Genomic DNA, 24740 nt, shown 5'->3' with positions numbered 1-24740 from the left:
TTTCCATAGTCTCAGTCTTAGTTTAAGGCTCTTTCGCCTTTATTCATAGTCTGACTATAAATTGCCTTGATAATTTTGTGAAGTTACACTTTTGCTCTTTAGATATGGCTACACAAATATTTTTCAAAACCTTCAGCAAGAGATGCACCTACACTAGATAGTAATCAGTGTTCTTCTCATACAGTTTTGTCTATTTCACATTCTTTGTCTTCAAGGCTTCAACAATAGTGATGAAACCAGAGAACATTTTTCTTAAATTATTAGCCTATGCCTTAACCCTACCCAATAGTTTTTACATTTTAGACCAAGCTTCAAAAGATTAGCCATCCTAAGTATATATGAAAATTCAGCCTCAGACCTCTAGTCTACACCAATATACACTCCTAACTTCTTCCTGCATTTAAAATATTTACAATTATTTTTTATATAAAATAAATAGAAAAGGGTCATTTATATAAAAAGCATTTGGAACAAGCTTAAAATATAGAGAAATTGCTTTATTGAAAAAGGTGTCAAAACAGCTTTGCTTAATGTTCATGGGTGAGAAGAGAATACCAGCTCTTGATAATTTTCTTAATTTAAGAGATTATTAGCACCATAAATGGACAGATTTTTGATTTTAAAAGACGTGTGTTCATGTAAGTAGTCCAAAGTATTGCATAGGCTGACCATAAAAAGTTTCAACTCTTACGTGCCAAGTGAGTAAACCACAGTGGACAAGTTTCTTTAACATTTTTACCAAATTCATGGTCAACAGTGCAAGTGATCATGACAAATAGCACCTTTTCAGATAAACTATAAGATGCTTACATTATTGCTTTTTTTTTTTTTAAGTACAGCTAGTGCAATAGTTTTTTATACAGTGAACATAGATTGCAGTGTCTTACAAATCACAACTCTAGTATCTCATGGCATACAGCAAACTATAACACTGAGTTGTCACCCACTTAACCAGAATTGCTGACATACTAGAAAGTGTCACAATATCCTGAAAGTTTTACAATTTGAGAGCTAACTCTTGCTAATTAGAAACAGCTTGCATAAAAAGGATGTCCAGTTTGCAGACATCAGTAGAAACTGCAGCACAGAAGGTTTAGAGTAGTACCATATTTTAAAATAGCGTTATGCTGCATGTGTTTGTAGAACTGGACCCAAAGCCATAAAAAAACCAATTGAAAGCGGCCATATATTGGTATCTAAGCATGCACACCCCACAGCATTCCTGTATTACCACCTTTGGTTCCTCAGCAGCCACCGACGCTTCTGGCATAGGTTTTCCTAGGCTGGATACATAGCTCCAATTAACATACAAAGCTAGGAATTCAACCTAGGAGAAGTAATACAAGAAAAGCTGTTGGCTGATGACAACAGAACCATATTGCAGTCAAAAGTGATGTCCTGTGTTGTTTTTAAACAGAAACCTCTGGAGTTCTCCGCAGTTCTCCTCAAAGTCAGATGGAAATGGTAAGATCTGCAGCCCACAGATCATTTCCTCTTTTTCTTTCAGGTTCCTGGGTGCCTCACAAAACAGCCAGAACTCATCTTTACCACACTCAGACATGCCCTCCTGAATCAGTCAATAAACCAAAATGAACATGCTAAACATTCACAGAGCAAGAATTTCTCAAAGCAGTTGATTTCTGACAAAGAAGCATGCCCCAGGATAGTAGGTTTTGTACTTGAAAATAATTTCAAGTTGCAAGTAGTGCAAAGATGTGACTGGCAAAAATAGCTTCAAAATTATGAATCAAGCCAGAAGGTTTCTTAGATGTACATCATTCTTCTGCACCACACTATTTAGAAGGTAGTTAATAGAAGCAAGTGAGTAAAGATAGAAGCTCAAGGCAGCTTATGCGAAATGTAAGCAGCATTTTGAATGGCCACAAAATATGAAAAATTGGAATGTAAAACCAGCTTTTACAGTAATAAAGAAGCCCTGATAACAAGTTAACCGAAGTAGAGGAGAGGCTGAAGTTCAGCTGTAGTGTTTAAGGTCCATACAGATATAATTCACTGGGTGGAGTTGCAAGCAAGCAGGGAGATAAATTTCCCCGCCATATTCTTAGCGCTCCTACTGTCCCCTAATAATTTAAGAAGTATGCAAACAGACCCATTCACTTCAAGTGCAGCTCACACGCTGGACGTAATACCAGCTTACATACACTGCAGACTTGAAACAGAGCTCTCCTATAACTGGCTTTACAGTGGTCTGCCTTTTACAAAGGAGAAAAAGGCATGGAAAGGACTGAAGTGATCTTTGCTATGCTTTCTAACTGCTGCTACTTCTGGTGCTGGGCCTTGGTCTGAAAGAATCCCCAAAGGACAAGCGAAGATGGCTCAGCCTATTATGCAAGTAAAACCCACTCTTTTTTCCCAGTAAAAAGATAAACCTTTGTTCCACCTCCAATATTGTGTATGCGGAACAGACCACCCTGCACAGGCGTGCTTGGTGCCTGGGTCACCTTTCCGCCTTGAGTTCAGAATTGTTTCTGACCACATTTAATAGAAAAGTCATCTTCAGATATATTTTAGCAAAAATACTTTCTGAAAATTAATCTCAGTTGGCACAAAGTAGATTCCCCTGTAAAATCTTCCCAGTTTCACCAACACTAGAAGACCTTATTACAGAGAAGGCAAATACAAGACCTGAAATTAATATTATATAGTCATGGTTTGAAGCCATGGATGAGCATTTCTGCTAGAGGAAACTCACACACACAGACTTTATAAGACACCTCAGGCACTGTAGATATAATAGAGCCACATTTTTTCCATTGATGTTTACCAGAACTAAACTCTTAGGAACAACCATACAGCAAGCGAAGGACAAATATTCAATGCTCATCTAGAGGAAAGGCAGTGCCAATTGGTAGAGCATCATTTGAAAACACGTTTGAATACAGCTAAGCATAATAGTGTAAATACAGCATTTTTCTACTATGGTATAGTTAAGATTACCTGCAGCATGCAACCAAAGAGTCACCTGAATTGAAAATGTTCTTCCAGCAACAGCTGTTTTGCCCTGTCCTCCTTTAATGGGTTGCATCTTTAAGTGCTAGCCCACAGCAACTAACCACAGAAAGTGAACTTCTTAGAGTATTTGTTAAGTTCCAAGTCCCTAGGAATTAAAACACTTTCACTGAAAATGAGTTGTCTTCTGGTTTTACGCGATAACTTTCATCAGGAGAGAAAGAATCCTCAACACCAAGAAATATTTCAGATCCATGCTAGAAGCTGCACAATTTACTACATCTTAAAACATCAAGTGTTTTATAACTAAAAGATTAGTTAGTGAAATAAACAATGAGCTGAGAAGCAGAACTTCTCTCCTGCAGCATGTCATAAGTATTTCAGGCTAGGCAGAGATAGCTTACATACTTTCTAGGTTAATAAGGTTTAAACAAATAGTTAAATCCATAGAAACTTGAGCCAACTAGGACAAGGTTCAGTATATTGTAAGTATCACAGCACTTTGTTCTCATTTCAAGAACTACTAGCAATAGCTTGGAGGAACTGCTCACAAAAATTTAATTTTTTTTTTTAAAAAAAAATCTATAAGCATCTCTTACCCGATGTTTTTCTTGTAGGGGATATTATGGATGAGAACCAGTACAGCTGACAGCAGACATGCATCTGTACTGTTAAGCACTTCACTTTATAGTGCCTTTATAGTGCCTGTTACTTTCCAGTCATACATTCTTCACAGCACTATTGCATGTAATTTAATTCTACCTTACTTGGAAGTTAACTGTAGCAGTAGCTCAATTTCTTGTAAAAAAAAAAGCAATAGTACGATCACTCCAATGTATTCATCTTCCTTACTTTTTCTTTTTAAGTACTACAAACGCAAAGGCTTTCTGTTCAGTCTCAGTGTCTTGGCACTCTTCTCTCCCTTGCACTGGAAAGCATCATAAAGTAACATAAGAAGCTTAACTTACAAGCAGAATTACTTCGGTGGCATTCTGGGACATTTTTATGTGCACTTAAGCAGCAACACATTTGAACAGTGGCCAACAGAAGTATTTATTTTTAAGATCCTTTTTTCAGTAACAGAATTTAAGTCCCATTAATTTTAGTGCCCAGTATGGAGAGCACTTCAACTTGGAATTATTCAGTCTTAAAGTAATCATTTTAGTGTTGCGCACCTACAGAAGACTCCTAGGCAAGTCCAAAACATTTTGTAAAGGTAAAGGTACCAATGGAGCTTTACAGCTGTGAAGCCTGCCAGAAATGAAAACTAGTTCCAAATATTTGTTCAATGCACCCACTAGATTGAGCAGGTTTTTAAAGTTACCCCATGAATCTTTAAGACAGCTTTGGTAAGTTAAGAAAAAGATGTGGGGAAAGTTCCTTTAATAGTAAATGGGCAGACTTCATCTTGCACTGAAATTAAATGGAGCTGATCTCCAGAGTCATAAGTTGTACTTCATGTCTGCTGAAAAGAGACAAAGGATTTGGTTCAGTACCAAACTTAGGCAGGATAAGTTATCTACCCAGATACTAATGATGGGAGAAAGTCAGAGTTTGAACGGATTGAGATTTAAGATGTGGGTAAGAGGATTTGCAGTGATCTAATTAACAGAATTCTCTCTCATGTCTTAGAAGTATTCCAGAACTCACAAGTATTTTATTACTGAGCTTTGTTTCTCAGTTATATGAAGGATGTATTATCTTAACATAAGAGTCTTGATTTTCCTCCCTCCTTTGAAAAAAAAAAAAAGTGCTACAGTTCATAGCAAATGTTTAGCACAGCTTTTTGTTACTACCCCAACTGTAGCTATCTTTCCAAGAACAGGGGGGAATGATTAGCATCCAGTACCGTTTACATCCACAAGGGAGTGCTAAGCACATAGCAGACATCTCAATTTACAGTGCTTTCAAGTGTTAGTCATTTCTGACATCGGAATTAAGCATCTGCAGCATGACAACATAGCAGCACACTTTAAATGCTGAGGTTAAGCTGTTAAATGCAGTTTGGCATTTGAATTTCCAATAAACGTTGGACTAAAGTTAGGCAGTGCAGAGCACCCAGCAGCATTCAAATCATGCTGATAAGCCAGGTGTTCAAGTGTAGCTTTTTGTTAAGTGCCTAGAGTTCAACATGTAGATGCTCTTCAGTAGAGAGAAGGAGCATTTTATTTATAGTTATAGTACAGGTGCAGCTCATGACATCTAAGATTATCATAACTCCAGGAAAAATAAATAACATACTGCTAAATAGCAGGGCATATATAGCCCAAATATGCCTAGAATCAAGTGACCAATAAGTTACATGAATCCCAAGATCCTCCTGTTCTTCTCACCCACTGCAATCCCCTTCCCTCTTAGAACTGCTTTCAGCTTCATACAGTTCATATACAATAATCACTATGTTCTTAAAGTTTTTATGTACCAGCTGTGTTTTGGATTGGATAGACTACTACTGCAGTAAGCACTACCATGTAGCATTACTTACCCCATTTCATCACCATATATATAGGCCCCAAAAGTCTTCAAGCACATCTGTGTTAAGTTTCCAAGAACAATTTAAAGCCATAGAGATAGAGGATTTTTTTTTTTGTAAATTAAACACACACCCTTTTGAGGTGTTTGATACAGCACAGAAAAGTTGAGCACTTAAGGTGGGATTGAGCCAGAACAGGAACCAAGTATTTTGCACTAGGGCTGCCACTTACTTTCCTTCTGCATTACCACAGAAGTTTCTATCAAATTCAGCAGCACAATGAAAGCTCACATTGACCAATAAAAGCAAAATCTTTTCATTCTGTTATGTTTTCTCCTTCCATCAATAGGAGTTTCCTGTGCAAAAAAAGAAACCTAATCCTGCATGAAGAAATTCTACTTGGCAGATGTTTTACAGAAAACCCACTGAGACATAGTAGTGGCTATGCAGATGATTAGTTACCTATGTTATCAAAGCATTTGTTATTCAGCCACCAGATGAAAGCCACTGTTTAAGCTCCTTACTGGAATGCTTTGCATCATGTTATTTTCAAGGCATGGTTAACACTAGTGAAATTCATTCACGATTTTCTAGAAGATAGTATTACTAGACGTGGCTTAACATGAACATATTTAAGATATCAAAGCCTAGAGTTCAGCTTCAAAAAGATATTATGCTCTATGAAGTTAGTGATCCAACAAGCATCTTGGGAGATTTATAGACTGTCATTGAACTAATTCAGTGGTACAATAAGAAAAGGACTTTTATGCAAGTGTTTTGATACCAGCCTTTTAGCAGCTCAAGATCTACAAGGAGCAAGCAAATGACTGTGTAGGTATGTCCATACACACGCAACTTCCAGGGGCATGCTAGAAAACTCTGAGAAGCTTATTTAAAGTAACAAAACCAAACATCAGCAGAATTTCTTAACTAAGTTTTGCCAAGGATATATTGTAAGGAACATTGTTTATTGTATTTTACTTTGATAACGCACAAAAATATTTGAAATGCACATTAATTCTCATGTACAACTTAGTTATTGATCCCCTTAACTAAAAAAATCATTTGAATACTCTGTATTGCGTTTTAATACTTCAACTGGATTCTTTTTAAAAACAAGTTGTCATTATTTAAACTATGTTCACACGTGTTACTCAGTTCAAGACATTGTTAAAATAAACACCATTTCCACCTCAACTCTTAATGCAGTTTTTGCTTTGCTATCAGGATTAACTGAAGACTTGGAAACGAAACTGAGTTAACTGCAGAAATGAACACAGACAATGAGTTGTTAAGCATGGTATGCTAGTTTTCTAGTTTGCTTTTTTCCCCAACAATACAAAACAAAAAGCAACAAGAACCAGGTAGCTGTTAATTTGCATTTTTGTTACATGTTTACACCATGGTAGTTTCCTACATTCTCAGCCAACAAGCTCATATAGCCATTTTAGTTGGACTAAAACCCTGGGGGGAAAAAAAAGGAATTCGCATGAGTTATACCCCAGTGAAATTTATTATGAAATGGTTTCAGGTAATAATTGAAGAAATGCTACTGTTGCTTTTATTTACCTTGTGTGTTTTTTTTCCAATTAAGTCACAGAAATATGTGCCAACAGGTAAAAAAAATAAATTCGATGCGGAACTATGGCTCCCAAGCAAACTTGCTACATAGTTTCAGCAGGAAATAGCTACTAAAATTAAAAGTTCATTTTAAATATAGCCCCATTTCAGACCCGGTCTCTCAAGCAGATGAGGTCAACAGGACTTTGCCTGAATTATCAACAGTATGATCACTCTTTTCATATGAGTAGTAATTTTGGTTAACATGTTTTTTAACTACACAGTGTGTGCTTTTGTGTATATGCATATACATACACCAACAGTCACTGTATAGCTCTATACACAAGGCCGAACTGCAGTTAGAGACTTAGACTTTGAAATTGCATCCTTTCTAAAAAATAATGTTTTAGGCTCCTTGAGCTCTGATGTTAGCAGCTATTCCTAATTTGCAAAGTTATCCGGTAGCACAACAGTTTAAATATAAAATATTAATAAAAATGTAAAAATTGATATATAGTAGAGTATATGGAAGATAATAGTGGTAGTAGTATTTTAGGGTCATAAGATATTCATGCCCACAGCATGTAGAAAATATTCAAGACTCGCCTCCAGCTCTACTAGTCACGTAAAGGTCTTACCTTCATTAGCAAGGATAGTGCAAACAAACCACTTCCCACAATTGTGTTATTTTTTGTATACTTCAATACACTGATATCGTGCTTTTACAGTTTAGCATGTGTCTGCCCTTACACTCCAGATCTCTGAAGATGACATTTTTGGGTGCTTCTGTGGATGAGCGATAGTTAGTAATGAAAGTGTTAATGTGGTCTTTGGCACCTCTATCTCATTAGTAAAGCAAAGTCCTGCTCCATTTTCTTTCAGGAAAAGTCCCATCAGTGGTGCATTCTACTAGCACTGAAGAGTAGAATAGATCTGTACAGCGTGATGATAGGAAAACATTACGAAATAGCAATATATTCATCTACAATTGTCTTTCCAATCAATTGCACAGAAGTTTGGTCCACTTCTTCAGTTAGCATAGTCCTCTTAAGAGCTTTGGTTACAGCATTAAAGTTTTGGTAAAAAACAGAGCAGATGCTTTTCTTCAAGTAGATTTTTCATTGTCTTCTCCTGTCTTCTGAACCCGTGAATACTTTTTGCATGAAGATTTGAAGCAGCTGGGAGGCCAAGATATTGGCCAGGAAAAGCTGCAAGGAACAGAGCCTTGCACATTCTTCTCGAAGAAATAAAATATTGGGTACCACCACGCTCGAGAGAGAAAGTTTGTCTGCGAAGAGACCTTTAGAGTCTGTATTGACAGAAGTAGGTAAGGAGAAAAAGGACACAAAGAAACAATCAGTTTAAAGCACTAATGATCATTTAAGACCAAAAAAGGCAATATTAACATGCCTTTGCAGATATGCACATGGTCTTGCAAAAATGCAGGTAAATACATTGCATTTAGCATGGAAAAAAACTGATGAGTACTCAAGTAGGCTATAATACAAACATACTACAAACCGAGCACCTTTAAGAAAGGGATACTCTAATGCTATACAGTTTAGGGAGACAAAGCACTCAAGTCTTTTTGAAGGAAAGTCCTTTCAGGCATGTCATGTTTCCATTGATGACTACTAGTTGAAAACCAGATTAAAATGTCAGTTCTCAAGCCCTTTTATGTTCCTACTTGAAAACACTGAAATAAATGAAAATATCTTCTGAATAATATACATTTAAATGACATTTACAGCAGAACTGCCAATGGAATTTCAAGATGGTCTAGGTAAAGGGTATTTCTCACCAACCTAAATTATCTACCGTTGATTCATAAGCTTAAATAATCAAGGGCTATTCTGTACATCCACGACAGCAATAAAACATTGAAGTTCAAAAAAAAGTGTTTTTATGCCAAGATATCAGGAATGTTTTTTAGAACTTAAATCCCAGATTAAAAACAGATTAACAAAGCATTAAATATTTACTTAAACCACAGTAAAGTCAAGCTCCTTGACAAACTCGCTTAAACTTCAATACTGACATTCTAATTTTTATTTCAAAATTAAGTTTTGGCCAGTCAGCAGAATTAACAAATGCAATACACTTATTCTAAACTTATTTGCCACTCACCTTTTCATTAGCCATTGAGTGGTACCACCAGAAGAGCCGTGTGGTGATGTAGTAAGCAATGATGACATCTACAGTGTAGTGTTCATGAGCAACAAGGATACAAATTATGCCAGCAGCACTCATCAGCCAGCAGATTAAGTGATACCACCAGAAATGACGTGGTGAATCTGTAAAAACAGGGAGGTAGAGGGAAAACAAAAGCAAACATTACTATAGCAATCCGCAGTGGGTTAAGCAGGAAATTAAAAAAAATGTAAGACTACTAAATTCTAAAGCATAAAATATCTACGATGAACCCAAGTGAACCAAATATAAGCTGCCACTAGAGGCAGACGGACCATCACCTGTTTTCTAGTCAATTTAAGTTTTCCAGTTAACACCAGTTCTATTTTCCACATATTCTAGAAAAAAGTTATTTTACTTGGCTGCTCTGAATCTCCCATCCTTTTTTAGTCTATACTTGAGGTAGCTTTCATTGAAGTCCAATGTCTAGAACTGATGTAAACTGAGCAGAAAAATCACAGATGAAATAGGAAAAAGACACCTGTACTTTAACTCCTAGGTTTTAGCTACTTCACTGAGATCTCTACTTTGCAAAACACTACACAGTACAGGGAATAACAGTGCAAATTTACACTTTTTCATGAGAGATTAGTAAGTGGGAGCAAAGCTATTCTTCAAAATGTATTTAAGCCACTTCAGTGGCACAGTTCCCTTCCCTTTCTCTCCCCACTGAAAAAGGTCTTGGATGTCACAAAGACCATTCATAACTTCTGACGGGCTAACAGGCTTCATTTCACTTGCAGTGGGAGGTTTTGGCACCCCTTCCCTTGTGGTCCTATGGTCAGCTTTTAATTTTACACATCAGCAGACTAGTTATTGATCTCAAACCTACCCAGCTACAGTTTGATATAGGCCTGTGCAAAGCAGCGGCTGTAAGACTTGAATTTCGGTGCATATGCCAGAACAGTAAGCTTTCAAGTCCCCCTAAACATTACAGACAAATTCTTACTTACTGATTAAAAAAAGAATCGGAAGCCAAGTCATTTCAATAAGTTGAAACTAGCCCCAAGCAAGACACACAAGGCTAGAAATATAAATCACTATTCTGGGCAAAAAAAGTTGGAGTATGGGGGAAATAAATGAGGCAACAGCAAAAGATAAAAAATCCAAACAAATCCACTAAACTGGAAATAATAAAAGCCTCATAATGCATCTAATACTGAAATATGTCATATCAAAAGAATGAGAGAGCATCTCATTGAGAGAGAATCAGTTATAGAGCACAATCCCACAGAAATGTGTGCTTAACAGGCAGCAAAGGACTCATTACAAGAATTTGCATGACACAAGTCTTCAACCCTTTGTGATAAAAGCACAAGAATTACACTATCACTAAATAATGTGTTATCTGCATCTGTCCTTGTACTAAATACATTGAAGGGTATGTGAACAGCATTCAGCTGCAGTTACATCCACAAACTAAGACAAATTTGGTTTTAGGCCATTTTCCTAATACTGTACTGGTAATTTTGATGAGTTACATATGCCATTCCCTCAGTTCTATTCACTTTACACAGATGACCAAGGCCTAAGAGTCAGGAGACTAATTAGTTATCCTAAACCTCTTATAAAATCTTATAAAACCATCTTGCATCTGCAGATTTCAAGTTTACAATATTAAACTGGCATTTTCAGATGTTTTTAAAGGCAGAACGCAGCATTGCAACACACCTCTCCCTCAGCATTTTAACAGAGGGAGGCATTCAACTGATGCTAGCTAGTCCTATTTCTTTCAGTGAAAAGTTATACATTTACATGAGCCAAGCTAGCATTTGCGTAGTTTGGGATGTGACACCAAGACGACTCCAGTTCCAAACATGCAAACTGAAAAGGAAACTCCTCACTACTCATTTATAAGCAGACAAATTACAAGGACAGAAGTATTGCTTACCATATATCAGACTCCAAAGTTGGCGCTCAGTTCCACAGAACTTCAACTGATTCTGTGTGAGCAGCACAGATAGATTCCTCACCCTCCCCATGCCCAATAACACTATAAAGCAGAAGGGGAAGCCGTAACCCTATTATCTCCTGTGTGCTTGCCAAACTCTTATCAAATTTAAAGTCATAAGGAAGAGGCTCTAGAAGACAACATCTGAGGAGCAAAACAACCCACACCACTTTCCACTGTTTGATGTAACTAACATACTGCACGCTTAGAAGAACACTGGTTCTGTATGTAGAAGCAGTGTGCAACGACTGTATGCTCAAGCCACAAAAATTCCTTCAAACCCAAAGCAGTCAACCTGCACAGAGCTAGTCTGCAGCGTGTTTTAGCCAAAATTTGAATAACCTGTCAATGAATAACTAAATGCTGGCTTGCTTCAACCAATCAGTCTATATAAAGCTAGAAGTGAAACGTCTAGTCCCATTAAGCCCTTAAAACCCACGCCACTTTTACTATACCTACGTTCCAGTTCCATTTTCATTCTGCAAAGTCATGACTCGTATTTTCAAGCAGCTAAGTGTACAATCTGTGCGGAGTTGACCAGTAACTTTTGGAGGGCAGTTTTACATGCACTCCTATCACGTGCTTTCCCAGTGCAACAGATATGAACAACAAAAGTGTATTAAATATGTCATAACTTACACTCCTTGATGAACAGGTAGATCAGTGTCAGCACTACAGTGTGACCACTAAACAGGAAGTCTCCACAGAGGATGTGAGATCCAGTTATGGACAGACCACCACCAGATATCAGTCGCAGGATCCTCTGCAACTTTGCCTGAGAATCTCCATTCAACTAGACCATCAAGAAAAGTAAAACAAAAGTTAAGATACAGTGTAAATTACCTGAAAACATTTGTCGATAAAGTTCTTATGCAAACTTACGTTGAGTTGGGGAGACAGGAAGAAAAGGACACACTTATCTTTATTTTCTTTATGTTCCCCCCCCCAGTCTCTAAATTTAGTAAATATAAAATTGTTTGAGTTACAATCTAAGTCACAATTTACTCAGATTTAGAGGCTTTTTTTTAAAAAAAACATGCATTCAGATCAGGTCTTTATTTCACGCAAATATTTGGCAAATACTTTTACTCAGTTTCACCTAAGGTAAAGGTTAATTCTAGAGGAAAAAAATAAAATAGCTCAAGGCTGAAAGAGACCGTAAAGATCATCTAGTTCCAACCAATAGTATCATAAAGATACGGGGATTTTCTTTTTTCAAAATCAGAGAAATATTCACATGGACAAAAAATCCTGAAGAGCTATCAAGTTTCTCAGAGTTTGAGTAAACCCTCGTTTCAATGGCAGCAAAGTGTCTTTGCTGAAAGAACGTTTAAGATTCCCTTTGTTTGCCTCTTCCCACCCTTTGATAAAGCCTGCAGGCAAAATAATCATGCAAGCTATTAAAGCAATATAGATATAGTTGAGGGACTCTACAACAGTGATGTAAATTAAACTTTTTCATAACAAAAGAACATAGTGGATGAACTATTTAAGTCAAGTTTTCCCAATTGGAAAGAATAAAACTGAATAGACTGTTTAAGGTTGATGAGATCCTACCCAAAGAGGTGACAAATTCACTTTAGTATTTGCTCTAATGAGCCATAATGACTCAGGCCGAAATTAAGACAAGAATTAGGAAGTAAGAGCTCTTACCTTTGGCGCACACTGAAAATGCATTCCAGGCACAGGTAAAGTGGTAACATACATAGTAATACAGCGGTACAGGTACAAAGTTCCTATTATAAAAAAAAACCTGCGTCCCACTATTGATCTGAAAGTAAGGGAAAAAAGGATTAACTACAAAGGCCACATGCAGGATACACATGTAAGAGTTAGAGCTCTAGCTTTATTAGATAGCTAAATACACGGAATTAAAGAGCAGCTCCGTACACTGCTCCTTGCCTAAGCAATTCTCTAAAGCACTACTTTAAGTCAAATACTAAAAAGTCTTTCTTGATCATAGTAGGATACAGCAAATACCACAAAGTTCCCAGCAAAGCTATCTAACTATCTTAACATGGCCTCAGTCTGATTTAGGCATGCAATTTAGGCGTGCTGTCACGTATAGTTTCCCTTGACTCAATGACCTTCTATTTTCTTCTCATATTTGGAAGTCGAGTACATGTTTATCTTAAACAAATCAAGACAAAAGAACAAGCTTCTAGTCTAGCTGTAGAAGACAGTGGCTTCTTCCTCAGATGCGTAAAAGGTTTTTTTTTTTTTTTTTTTGCTTTTTAAAGTATCACTGATTTCCTCTGTTTAAATGTAGCCGTTTCAGTAATCACAACTCTGGAAAGCCCAATCCTGTAGTAAGTTTGAGGAGTGAAAGTACACATCAAATTCCAATTTAAAAACACTACATGATAAACAGGAGAAAGCCGCATCTCTGTATCCAGCATGGACACTGGAGCATCTTTCTAATAGCCATCCCTTCATCATTTTCTGCCAGACCTATTTTACCATAAAGCTACAGATTCTACTGTAAGCTTTCTTCTGCTACCCGAGTTAAATGACAGAAACCAATGCTTTGGAAACAGAGAGAAAGAAACATAGCTACTTACTTATATCTAAGAAATAACCACTGGAATATCCATAATCCAACTAGTATCATTCCATTTATTTCTGATACGGAAAAAGCCCATTTCACACGATCAATATAATCAAAAAATTTATCAGGCAAGGGAGGGCTAAGTTCCTTCGGAGGTACTCTCTCATGGACCACAGTGATCATGACAGTTGTTAGAATCAAGTTGAAGAGAGCATAGACAAAGGCAATGCCTGTTTTCCACCATTCCAGAGGAAATTTGTTCCTTGACTCAGCAGGCATAGCAATCTGGATGTAATCGGGATATTTCTTTGCTGTTTTTCGCAAGCCATTGGACAAGCCCTTTGGTTTGCTATTGCCATTTTTGTTCTCCTCACTGACTGAGAGAGTAGGTCGTGTGTAGCCATTAGAAGCATCATTGTTTTGACCCTCCATATGGTCTTCAAGCTTTGCTGTCTCAATGGTATTCATTCCCTAGCTGTATGGCCCAAACCGGGGGGGGCGTTCAGTAACTGTTTTCCAGGCTCTCTTTAAGGTCTCTTGCTCCTCAAAGTCCAGTGTTCTCGTTCCTAGATGATTTTTGATTACTGGTAAAATTCTTAAAATGAGTCCATTGTGCTGAAAAGATACTGTAAAGCAAGTTGTGGAGACAACTTTTTCTCTAGAGCTGTATCATCTGCAAAAAAAATTCAGGACCTTCAGAACTATTAATGTGACAGTGAACAAATCTTAGAAATGCTTATTATACATGTTTACATCCATTTTACATATACAGTCAAAAAGAAACTAAAGGTGATACTGTAAAATAATTCAAGATTAGACTTATCAAGTTACAGTTTAGGCTTTTTCTTTTTTAAAAGGAAAAGATGCACAGACTTTAATCATCACAGCTCTCACTTCAGTTGTCAGAATTAAGACCAATCCACATGTGCAGCAATTCTGAACTTTACCACTCCAGGGCATTTTGTACAAAATAATCACTCCTGTTTGCAATACGGTTACTGTATATTAACAGGGTTTATCCATATAGATCAGCCAATCTCGTTAGTTGAGGTGATGAGAAAAGAGAAAGTCACTACAGGATTTCATTTTGTAAGGCATAAAATCAGATTATCTAGAAAATTCACTCATGGATAGTTCAATTAAATATCCTTGGAACTAGAAGTATTTCAACCATAGCTGTTGTAGTACCCACTAAACATCTGGATTTTCAGAGAACTGAAAAATACTTCTGGATTAGATTCTTAGTTATGGTAATCTATATGTAGAATAAAATATGAGTGATCTGTATTTTTCCATTGGTTTACATAAAAAGGGGTCTAAATAGATGTTTTAAACAGAAATGAGTAGCAAGATTCATTATTGTGCAGAATTTATTTCAGGCTGTATTTCATCAACTCAGGAAAATCCGACAGTTAAAGGCACCCATTAAAGTTCTCACTAGGTAAGTGAAAGCTATTTTCTATACTACTCTCTACAGAGAAAGAAAATGTAGTTCACATCTACAGAACCAAAGTAGTTCTAGTTGAAGCAATAGCCAGGTTTTGTCTTTAAAGTTCTGTGATACTGCTTGCTTATAGTTGTAGCATACAGTTTTTATTCTGTTCATTTCCCATTACAAAAGAAATAACATACAAAGTGTTCGCTGTCTACCTACTAATTTTTTTTATTGCTTCTCTAAGAGGAAAGCCCAACACTACCACCACCACCTCACACCTGCATGCCAAAACAGGCTGCTGCTATAATGCTATGCTGTGTGTACAATTCAGTGATTAGGATGGTAACTGGAGCTGCCCCATCTTCCCCGTTCCGTCATAGACCTTGTTTAAGAGAAAACAGTCTGTTTAGAAAAAGCTTGTTTAATAACTCATCTCTTTATAGCAAAGAATCTAAACTCAAGACAGTCTGGAAACTTTTGGTTTGGTGTTTGTCTTTTTTTTTTTTTAAAGAAAGCTATTTAACATGGTCAGCACATAAATACTACTGATATTCTATCTACGCTTCTTACAGCCTAACGACAAAATGGCTTATTAATTGATGCCAAATAAGAATCATACAATTAATCCCAAAATATTCAAGAAGTATTTCTAAATCAACTTCTCAGTGGTGTCTCCAGAATTCACTGTCACTGGTTGGCTTTTTCTAAATCCCTATCAAGTGCATGAGAAGCTACACACAAAGCAAACAACTCCCCCACCTGCAAAAGTGGCAACCTGAAGAAGACAAGTGATTATTTCTGATGCTTTTTTCCTCCCTCTTATTCTGACAGTAAGTTCTGCTTTCCTAAGAGAAGGGGATGCTTAAGCCAACAGCTGGGCAACAACTTCATTGTGGTGCTTGTCAAAATTAAGATTATTCTTTCAGAGCAGATGTTGAATCAGTAGTCATACTAGAGTAGAAGAGCATTTCAACTTTCACATGTACTCATCTTAACGCATTCCTTCCCCTGTCTGCTAAAGACAAGGATAAGACCCAAGACTTCAGTGATGATACAGAAAAAACACTTCTGCTGTAGTGTCACATCTACACACAGATAAATGGAGATACAGCTAGAGTTAAACCTTTAGCTACTTTAATTTAGTGTTCAAAAGTCTTACGCCATCGGTTATTAAATTATACCTAGAAAGTAGTACCCTTGCATAACTATTTCTTTAGACTGGTCAAGTCTGCATTCATATGTATGTAACGGTACAGAAGCGTCCTGATGTTTTATCACAGCCACACAAACACACAGAAAAGCTCTCTCCTCAGTTCAGCTGTTTCCAAGAACAAGGCAAAGAGACATTTTACTGTTAACATTTAATTTCTGTGTAAGTCTTGTACTCTTCCGTATTTGAATCCAAATTCCAAGGAGAAAGAACAGTTTTTCAGCTTTTTGGAACTATGTGTGAGCATTTGGAAGGAAGGAAGGAACAAAACCTGATCTTCACACACAGTCTAAAACCCAAATTGTAAGAGCAAGATCACTAGGGAGGAATCTGTGAGAGCATACTACAACTTTCCCCTGTTTAAGTTAACACTGTACATGTACTTTGATCAAAATACTGATTCATAACAACAGGTGATATGTAAGTTTACAGGAACCAGCTGCAGTGAAAAGTTAAAAATCAAGCTTGAGAGGACAAGGGAAAACACAGCCTACTTGATGTCTATTTCAAGTTTATCGTTGTTTACTTTCCCAGTTTTAATGGGATCTGATTCCAGAAGCAAAGAAGCCTAGCTCCAATTAGGCTGGTCATCATACAGCAGGTTCCTTTCTGTTCACCTCCTACACACCTACCCTCTAATTAAACAGGTTAGAGACAGCAGTCCATTTCCAATGGCTAACACCTGAAGACCAGCAAGAGAAAACAAGCTTTTATATGCTCTGCTCCAAAAGGCATTATTTCATAGAAAAAGCAGTTTGAGTTTCATTAAATAAAATTACTGTGAGATAAACATGGTGTCGTTTTGTTCCTGCATGATTTTTGATTTAATTGCAAGCATCGTAGCCCAAGCAACGATTTCTGTCGTGTTCCCAGAAAATAGATGGGGGAAAATGAGAAATCATGTGCCAACTGTTGCCCTCCATTCCAAAAGCAATGAAAAAATAATCTTCTCTTTTAATGAACAGAGATCATAAATCTCTCAGGCTCACACAATTTTTACTAATAGCAGAAGTATACTGTATGATAGACTTATTATTCTATAGACAGAATAGTTAGAGCCTAAGCCTCTTCATTTATGAAATCTTACAAGCTGACCGTTCCTTCCTGATTCTCAACAGATGTACATACGTCTGAGAAGCATGCACATCCCCAACCTGAAAATATGAAGCATACATTAGCATTCACTTAAGACCATACAACATGCATGGGAAGACTGCGTTCCCCCCAAAACACCAATTTTAATCCTCAAAATACAACATTAGATAAAGCTCCTCTTAAGAAATGTAGTCAGTCATTCAGCACCAGCTTTTCCCTTCAGAGCTTTAAGGTAACACCAGACCTTAACGGAGCATTACACTAATGCAGTATTCATAAGTGAAGTCATCCTTTTGTTTCCTAACATTTAATCTTCATCTCATATACCTGTTTCAAGGATCACTAAATCACTGCAAGCAACCTACTCTGCAAGCTGCAAGAAGTCACGCTCCTTTTGATCACTGAAGATTAGAAAGAACATAATGTCTTGAACTCAATACATCGAAGAGAAAAATGAAGAGTCATAGGTCACAGAACTAAAAATTTAACTTGGCAGATTCACTTAAGAAGCTATCCTACGATGGAATCAGTCAGTTTAACAGGTAAATCTGTCATATCACAAAATTCTTAGAACTGAAAAAAGCACTCCCTGACTCAACTAAGAAAACATTACAAGCAACCTGTTTCATGGTACCTCTTCAGTGGTTGCAGCAAGAGCCGCAAGAAGCATGATGTGGCTGGACTCCTCGTTTCTCTTGAAGCCCACCTCCAAACACTTCCTGCTTCTCCAGAAGGGGTTAGCACAAGCAGGAAGCACTCAGATGTTCAGACATTCCTGTTAAACCTGTCTTGAGATTTCTCTTAACTAGCACCGTGGTGCAATACGATCCCCCAGTGGAAAGGGTACAGGGATACTCAAGAAGCTTCTCACTTAAAAGCAGGGGAAAAAAGGTTCTGCAAAACCTTGGCTTCCTATAACTACAGTCTGAGCTACCGCACACTTTCTGAGAGTTCAAAGCAGTGACTGCACGGTTGCTATACTAAGTCCTCTTTGTTTACTTTATGGATTAAAAACCCAGTATCGTCGAAATGTCTTCCTGGGTGAGGCAAAGTCCAGTTCCAGCTGGACCAACAGACACCTGCAGTTTCATTCCATTACCCTCACTTCCTGCAGAGACCAAACTAAGCTGTTGCACAACTCATTTTTGCCAGTGAATTACATGCATTTTGGGACTCTACAAGCAAGAGATTTTTTTTTTTTTTAAAGAAGGAACCATCAGTTCCACTTAACTGAAAGAGAAGATAAAGGCAAAATATTCCACTGCCATGCCAGTAAAGGTTCTGATTTGTATCTTCTTTCAAATGTAACTTCTTGAAGCATCTTTCAACATCAGAAGTATCTGAACATAGGCAACATTATGACTCCGAGATTCAAGTCCACACAAACCACCCCATTCTTTGTAGGCCTTCAGGTTTTGAAAATGCTTACCATTGTTGTTGTCAGCTGACATGACATAAATATTATGCTAGAACAGAAGACACTGAGAAAAATGTTTCTATTTCTGTCACACTCGTGGTTTATTTTCATCTTTTCTCCCAGTTTCAAGCTTGCTTCGCTTTGTGCCTGATGTTGCAGAACAGTTTACAAAGGAAAGTGTGTTTTCCGTTTCTCCTCCAAGTCAGATTTTAGCTTCACCCCTCCAACCAGGGGTAAAAAGATTTAGAGAGATGCAGCGCTCAAGGGTTTCTTTTAAAATCATACGTAAAATATCCAGTCTTGGAGAGTACCTAATTCCATTCTCCTACCACATACCTAACCTCAGATTTTTCTTTCAATTTTTATACTTTCAAATTATTTTTCCAATTCCTGAAAAAAGTCACTTAGATGAAAACACATTGAAATGAAAAAAAAAATCAATTTTCTCTCAGTTAGAGAGATTGATTTCCACTGGATGGACAAGAGCCCCAGTTTAATTTTTCTATCTATAGACTTTCACAGAACTGGTTCATAATCAACTAAGTTTGTGCAGCCCTTCTCAACATGTGTCACAGCAGTCACTGATGGGGAGATCAGCAATCAAAACCAGATGCATTTTGTATCCTGAACAGTTGAAACATCTGAAGAATGATGCATTTAATGAAAAATATCAAGTGCTTCACAGTATGCAGTTGACTTACTTGTGGGCAAAAGAAGGAAGCTACTTACTACCACTAGTAATTTCAATAAAGGAAGATTATTTTCAAACATTTAATGACACCCACATAAGCCTTAAATATCAAACGGCATCTGAACAACAAAAGAACGATAACCTAACAACCTAGCAGCAAAGCAGCCTCCAGGTTTTTATATTAACTTATTAAGCAAAAGCAATTATACCTACAGCCTGCAGGAAAGAGCGGTGTTCCTTCCTGGTACTTTGACAGGACTGCAAGGCTTATTGATCCATCATTTCTGATGTCTCATCAGGATTATTTCCAGCTGAGTGCATGCTGTGGTCAAAACTTTGTTTACACTGAAAGCTCAAGGTGCTATATCATCTGGTCTGTAGGAACTCAAAGGCTTCCTTTCCCTCATAGTGCCTTCTCAAGCTATTTTTCTCTTATTCTGAAAGAATGCAGAAGCCTTATCGATGAGGGAAACAAGAAACAAAACCAAAACCCACCCTTGCTGGAAGCTTTTGCTCCCTTACTGCCAAGCTGACAACCCAGAGAAGTGACAGAGAGGACTAACAGCGTAATCATCCTGTGATATTGGCTGTGAAAGGAACTCCCCAGAAGTACATAGTTTTTTCAGACCAAAAGGAAAAAAAACACAATTAGCCCCCTTCCCACACCCCCACAACTCTCATATCCACAACTCCCCCAAAAGGGGGTATTCCTTTTGGCTTCCACATTGTCCTTACACTAATTTAATTAAAATACCATATTCCTTCTATCGTGGAACCTGGGACTCCCCCATATCAAGAAATAGGAGGTGCCCATAAACCACCTAGGGGTAGACTTAAGACTACTTCAGTAGCTAAGCAGCAAGCACCTGCTTAGCTACAGGGCCATCCTGAAAACATTCAGGGTTTGGAGAAATAAGTTAAAAAAAACTAAACAGTTACTCAAAGCTACCAAACATTCACTGGGAGTGGAGGGGACATGACTCAGACTTGAAGACAGCCGAGTAACCCAAACGGATAACTGGAATTCCTGTGACGCACACACCCAGGTGCTAAGAACAAGGTTTCTTTTTGGAACAAATTTAATATTTTCTAAAGATAGACACGTACCATCATCAAGCAGCACAGCTTTTCAACCAGCAACGTTAGAACAGAAGTAGCAATTGCTAAAGTGAACAAAATAGAGTGCACTCTCAGTAAGTTTGCAGATGACACCAAGTTAGGTGCGTGTGTCGATCTGCTCGAGGGTAGGAAGGCTCTGCAGGAGGATCTGGATAGGCTGGAGCGATGGGCTGAGGTCAACTGCATGAAGTTCAACAAGGCCAAGTACCAGGTCCTGCATCTGGGGCGTAACAACCCCAAGCAGAGCCACAGGCTGGGAGATGAGTGGCTGAAAAGCTGCCTGGCCGAGAAGGACCTGGGAGTACTGGTTGGTAGTCGGCTGAATATGAGCCAGCAGTGTGCCCAGGTGGTCAAGAAGGCCAACAGCATCCTGGCCTGTATAAGAAGCAGTGTGGCCAGCAGGTCGAGGGAAGTGATTGTGCCCCTGTACTCGGCTCTGGTGAGGCTGCACCTCGAGTACTGTGTTCAGTTTTGGGCCCCTCGCTACAGGAAGGACATGGACGTGCTCGAGAGAGTCCAGAGAAGGGCGACGAGGCTGGTGAGGGGTCTGGAGAACAAGTCTTACGAGGAGCGGCTGAGGGAGCTGGGATTGTTCAGCCTGGAGAAGAGGAGGCTCAGGGGAGACCTCGTCGCTCTCTACAGTTACCTTAAAGGAGGCTGTAGAGAGGTGGGGGTTGGTCTGTTCTCCCATGTGCCTGGTGACAGGATGAGGGGGAATGGGCTAGAGTTGCACCAGGGGTGGTTTAGGTTGGATATTAGGGAGAACTTCTTTACTGAAAGGGTTGTTAGGCATTGGAATAGGCTGCCCAGGGAGGTGGTTGAGTCACCATCCCTGGAGGTCTTTAAGAGACGTTTAGATTTAGTGATATGGTTTAGTGGAGGACTTGTTAGTGTTAGGTCGGAGGTTGGACTGGGTGATCTCGAAGGTCTCTTCCAACCTGGATGATTCTGTAATACACTGAGGAAAAACGTAAATGGGAAAGATACACAGCGAGCAGGGAATCTTAATGGGTTTTCTTCCTGGGCTTCAAATTGCTCCCATACCAGCATCTCCTTTAGTTTTCTGCACCCACCCCGCAACCTCAATTATTATTTAAAGGAAATATTTGACTGAGGGTACAGCTTTAAGACAAGCGTAAGAAAGCTTGTCTACATTTGGCTCTTCCTGCTAGAGCTTAACAGGTAGTTTTATTTAGGTTGTTAGTCGCACGATTTTCACATAAAGATCATTTTCACATAAAGTTAGCTCACAATTACTGTCTCTCACCCAATGTTTGGAGCTTTTGTAACATCCATCAAAATATTTTAACTTCTGGAATTTATCAAGGACCGATTTGTCACAATTTCAGCAGGTTCTCGAAATAAGTAGTTCTTAACGTGCTGTTCCAAAACTGAACACTCATACTGAACAAGAGTGTTCAAAATAATAAGATTGATATACTCTATCATTAAAGATATATACACTCACGTACAAGATGCCAGTTTCTAGGTAGTAGTATTTTTTTAAACTTCATTCACTCTTATTAGGTTTGGCTCAAACATTTGATAGAGCTGCAATATATTCTTGTCTTTGGTAGTCACAATAAAAGGATCAGGAGGTAAATTACACCGGAAGTAAATGAAGCAGCTGGAGATAACACAAGAGAAAGTTATTACATCATATTACTACCTATATCACAGTTAGCAGGAAACAAGTGTTAGTAGTTGATATTGTCTTTGGTCAACCAAATTTTTAGGATTACCTTTGGGGATCAGAACAAGAAAAGAAGCTGGGTATTCTCTGCTACCTTCATAGCAGTGATTTAAGATTTAGTTAGTTTTAAGCATTCCAGGTCTCCAGTTTTACAGTAGCACTTTCTCCATCCTTTATGTATGCCTCAAACTGCACATAGATCACAGAAAACACTCCTAAACCAGATCTGAGCAAAGTACACTTCGGTATGAAAAATAGGACTGAGCTTAATAGATTCACTTATTATACCTATTTTGCTACAGTAAAAATATTCCCAGAGCCAAGCTCATCTTTCAGACGTACAATGTTTATGCTTACACTACGTTAACACATGCAAAAAGTGGATTGCAGTTTGACAATCTGGAAGTCGGAAGCTTATCTACATTCTCTGATAGGCTGCCAACACACTTGTCACTCGTGATTCTGAAGAAGCATGAGATAAAGCTGTATTACAGAAGTACTGCTCATTCAAACACTCTCAGAACAGATTATCATATTGTCACTTGCGAGTCTATATCAGTTTTTCCTTAGAAGCACTTACCAGGACCCCAACGGCAATGCAAACAAAGGAAAAACATCTGAGCTCTATCATTCTGAACATCACTGAGTAGGTTTGCCTTAATCATTTGAAGGCATCTTCAAGATCTTCAGCTGTTTGGTCCCCAGACTCCAAAGGATCCTACTTGCTGACCAAGATCTTGTTGCCCTTTAATGGATGCTTCTGGACAGAACAGCATGTTGAACTGAGTTGATAGTTAAGCTCCCAGTCAGCTGCTTTCAAATAAATACAAAAAGGTACTGAACGACTGCCTATTTTGTAACATTGCAAAGCAGCACTGGGCTTGCATCCTTTTTTCCATTCATTAAATAAAAACTTTTTATAAACACTCCATAAAAAGTAGAAGCCACTGTACTACCTCAGTCTTATCAGGCAAAAGATAACTTAGGAAAAAACGCCAAAATAAGGCTCAGGATCATCATGCTCTTATGTAGTTCACTGTCTGAGTGTTTCAGCCCTCTCTGTGCTGATCACTTATTTTGCTCTAGCCTCCTGATGCTGTCAAGGAACCACTACCCAAAGAAATATCCTTCCCCAAAGGACACAATAAAGACTTGTTGGCAGCCTAGCAGCACATCTGATGTCCCACATCTTCTCTAGATCGCAGGAAAGTTGCGGTTACCAGCCGCCGGGAGCGACACAAGAGGCAGCAATGTTTCATAATGTTTTCTAAAATCCTCCACCCAGTTACCGAGGGTAAAGGTTGTGCTTCACCGTGGAAAGTCAGACAGAGAGGTTAGTCACCACTTTCATCACAGGGTGGTGAGCAATCACACTGACTAATGTGTGCTTTAAAGTGACACTGCTACAGCTTATCAGGCAAGAGGCAGTTAGAAAGCCACACGCTTAGGGGAAACTTATCAGTGATACATCCTAAAAATATTTCGGCAACTACTGAAAAGATAACGCCTGACAAGTTTTTCCCTTGTGCTACTCCCAAATAGAAGCATAGCACCAGTTGCAAAGTAAGAGGTCACATTTATGAGAACATTCCCAAATATTCCCTGAGGCAATAAAAAACCCTCTTCCTAAGAGTTTAAAGAGGATAGCAGTTGCTTAAATCCACAGAGCACTTTACAGTGTTAGCAGGTAATAAGCCAGAAGCACATGCACAAGTTGTACAGCCCAGACAAAAGCTATTTTAGCACCTCAGTACAACACAGAGGCTCATCCCTCACAAGTCGTGTTTAATAAAGATGCAGTACAGATATTAGTCCTTGCAAGGCATATGACTTTAAAAAGATACCCAGTAACTACAGTCCTCAGAGACAGCATAAAGACACCACATCTGAGGACAGGACACATTTAAAACTGGTTAGCTTCATACCCTAAGTTAGTTTCACATATCCCTCAGTTCTCGTCACACACCACATTACAAATTAGAGACCTCTCCATAAGAGCAACACTCGTAAAGGCCCAAGCAATGAAAACATCCTTTTTCAGAAACAGTAACATCCCACCAATTTTTCCTTCCCTATTTGAGGGTATCCCACGCATGCATCCTGACACATTGTACCCCATGTGATATATCACACCACAGTGCTAAACAAATCTGGAAGGGTGTGTGTGTGTCACTGAATACCCTGAGCACCTTCTCTTTTCCCTCTCCCACACCCATACCCTAAATAGCTTTCAGTGTGATCAGCTCTGGTCCAGCTGCCTAGAAAGCCTCATGAGTAGTAACTGGGAGGGATGACTTCCACAGCACATCCTCTGTCACTAATGGTAAAACATGGAGATCAAATGGAGCAGATGATGAACCACAGCCTGCTCCCTGCTGCAGTCCTCCC

At 38.4% G+C, this 24740-nt stretch overlaps 1 protein-coding gene across 3 annotated transcripts in view; it reads right to left on the bottom strand.

The window, feature by feature from the left end:
* Positions 1-3548: 3548 nt before the first annotated feature.
* Positions 3549-24740, bottom strand: part of SGMS2 (sphingomyelin synthase 2) — a 36805-nt gene continuing 15613 nt past the window's right edge. For all 3 annotated transcript variants that reach the window (XM_013185316.3, XM_048066307.2, XM_013185315.3), the window contains exons 2-6: positions 13706-14365; positions 12798-12915; positions 11784-11937; positions 9131-9297; positions 3549-8312 (exon numbers count right to left, since the gene is read on the bottom strand). In XM_013185316.3, coding sequence (XP_013040770.1) covers positions 8109-8312; positions 9131-9297; positions 11784-11937; positions 12798-12915; positions 13706-14160 — 1098 coding nt within the window. In that variant the 5' untranslated portion in view covers positions 14161-14365 and the 3' untranslated portion in view covers positions 3549-8108. The remainder of the gene's footprint in view (positions 8313-9130; positions 9298-11783; positions 11938-12797; positions 12916-13705; positions 14366-24740) is intronic.

The sequence above is a fragment of the Anser cygnoides genome, chromosome 4 (genome assembly GCF_040182565.1).
Source record: "Anser cygnoides isolate HZ-2024a breed goose chromosome 4, Taihu_goose_T2T_genome, whole genome shotgun sequence".
In the NCBI taxonomy this organism is placed as follows: Eukaryota; Metazoa; Chordata; class Aves; order Anseriformes; family Anatidae; genus Anser; species Anser cygnoides.
Note: the sequence above shows the minus strand (reverse complement) of the source record. Positions and strands in the feature narration are given on the sequence as shown.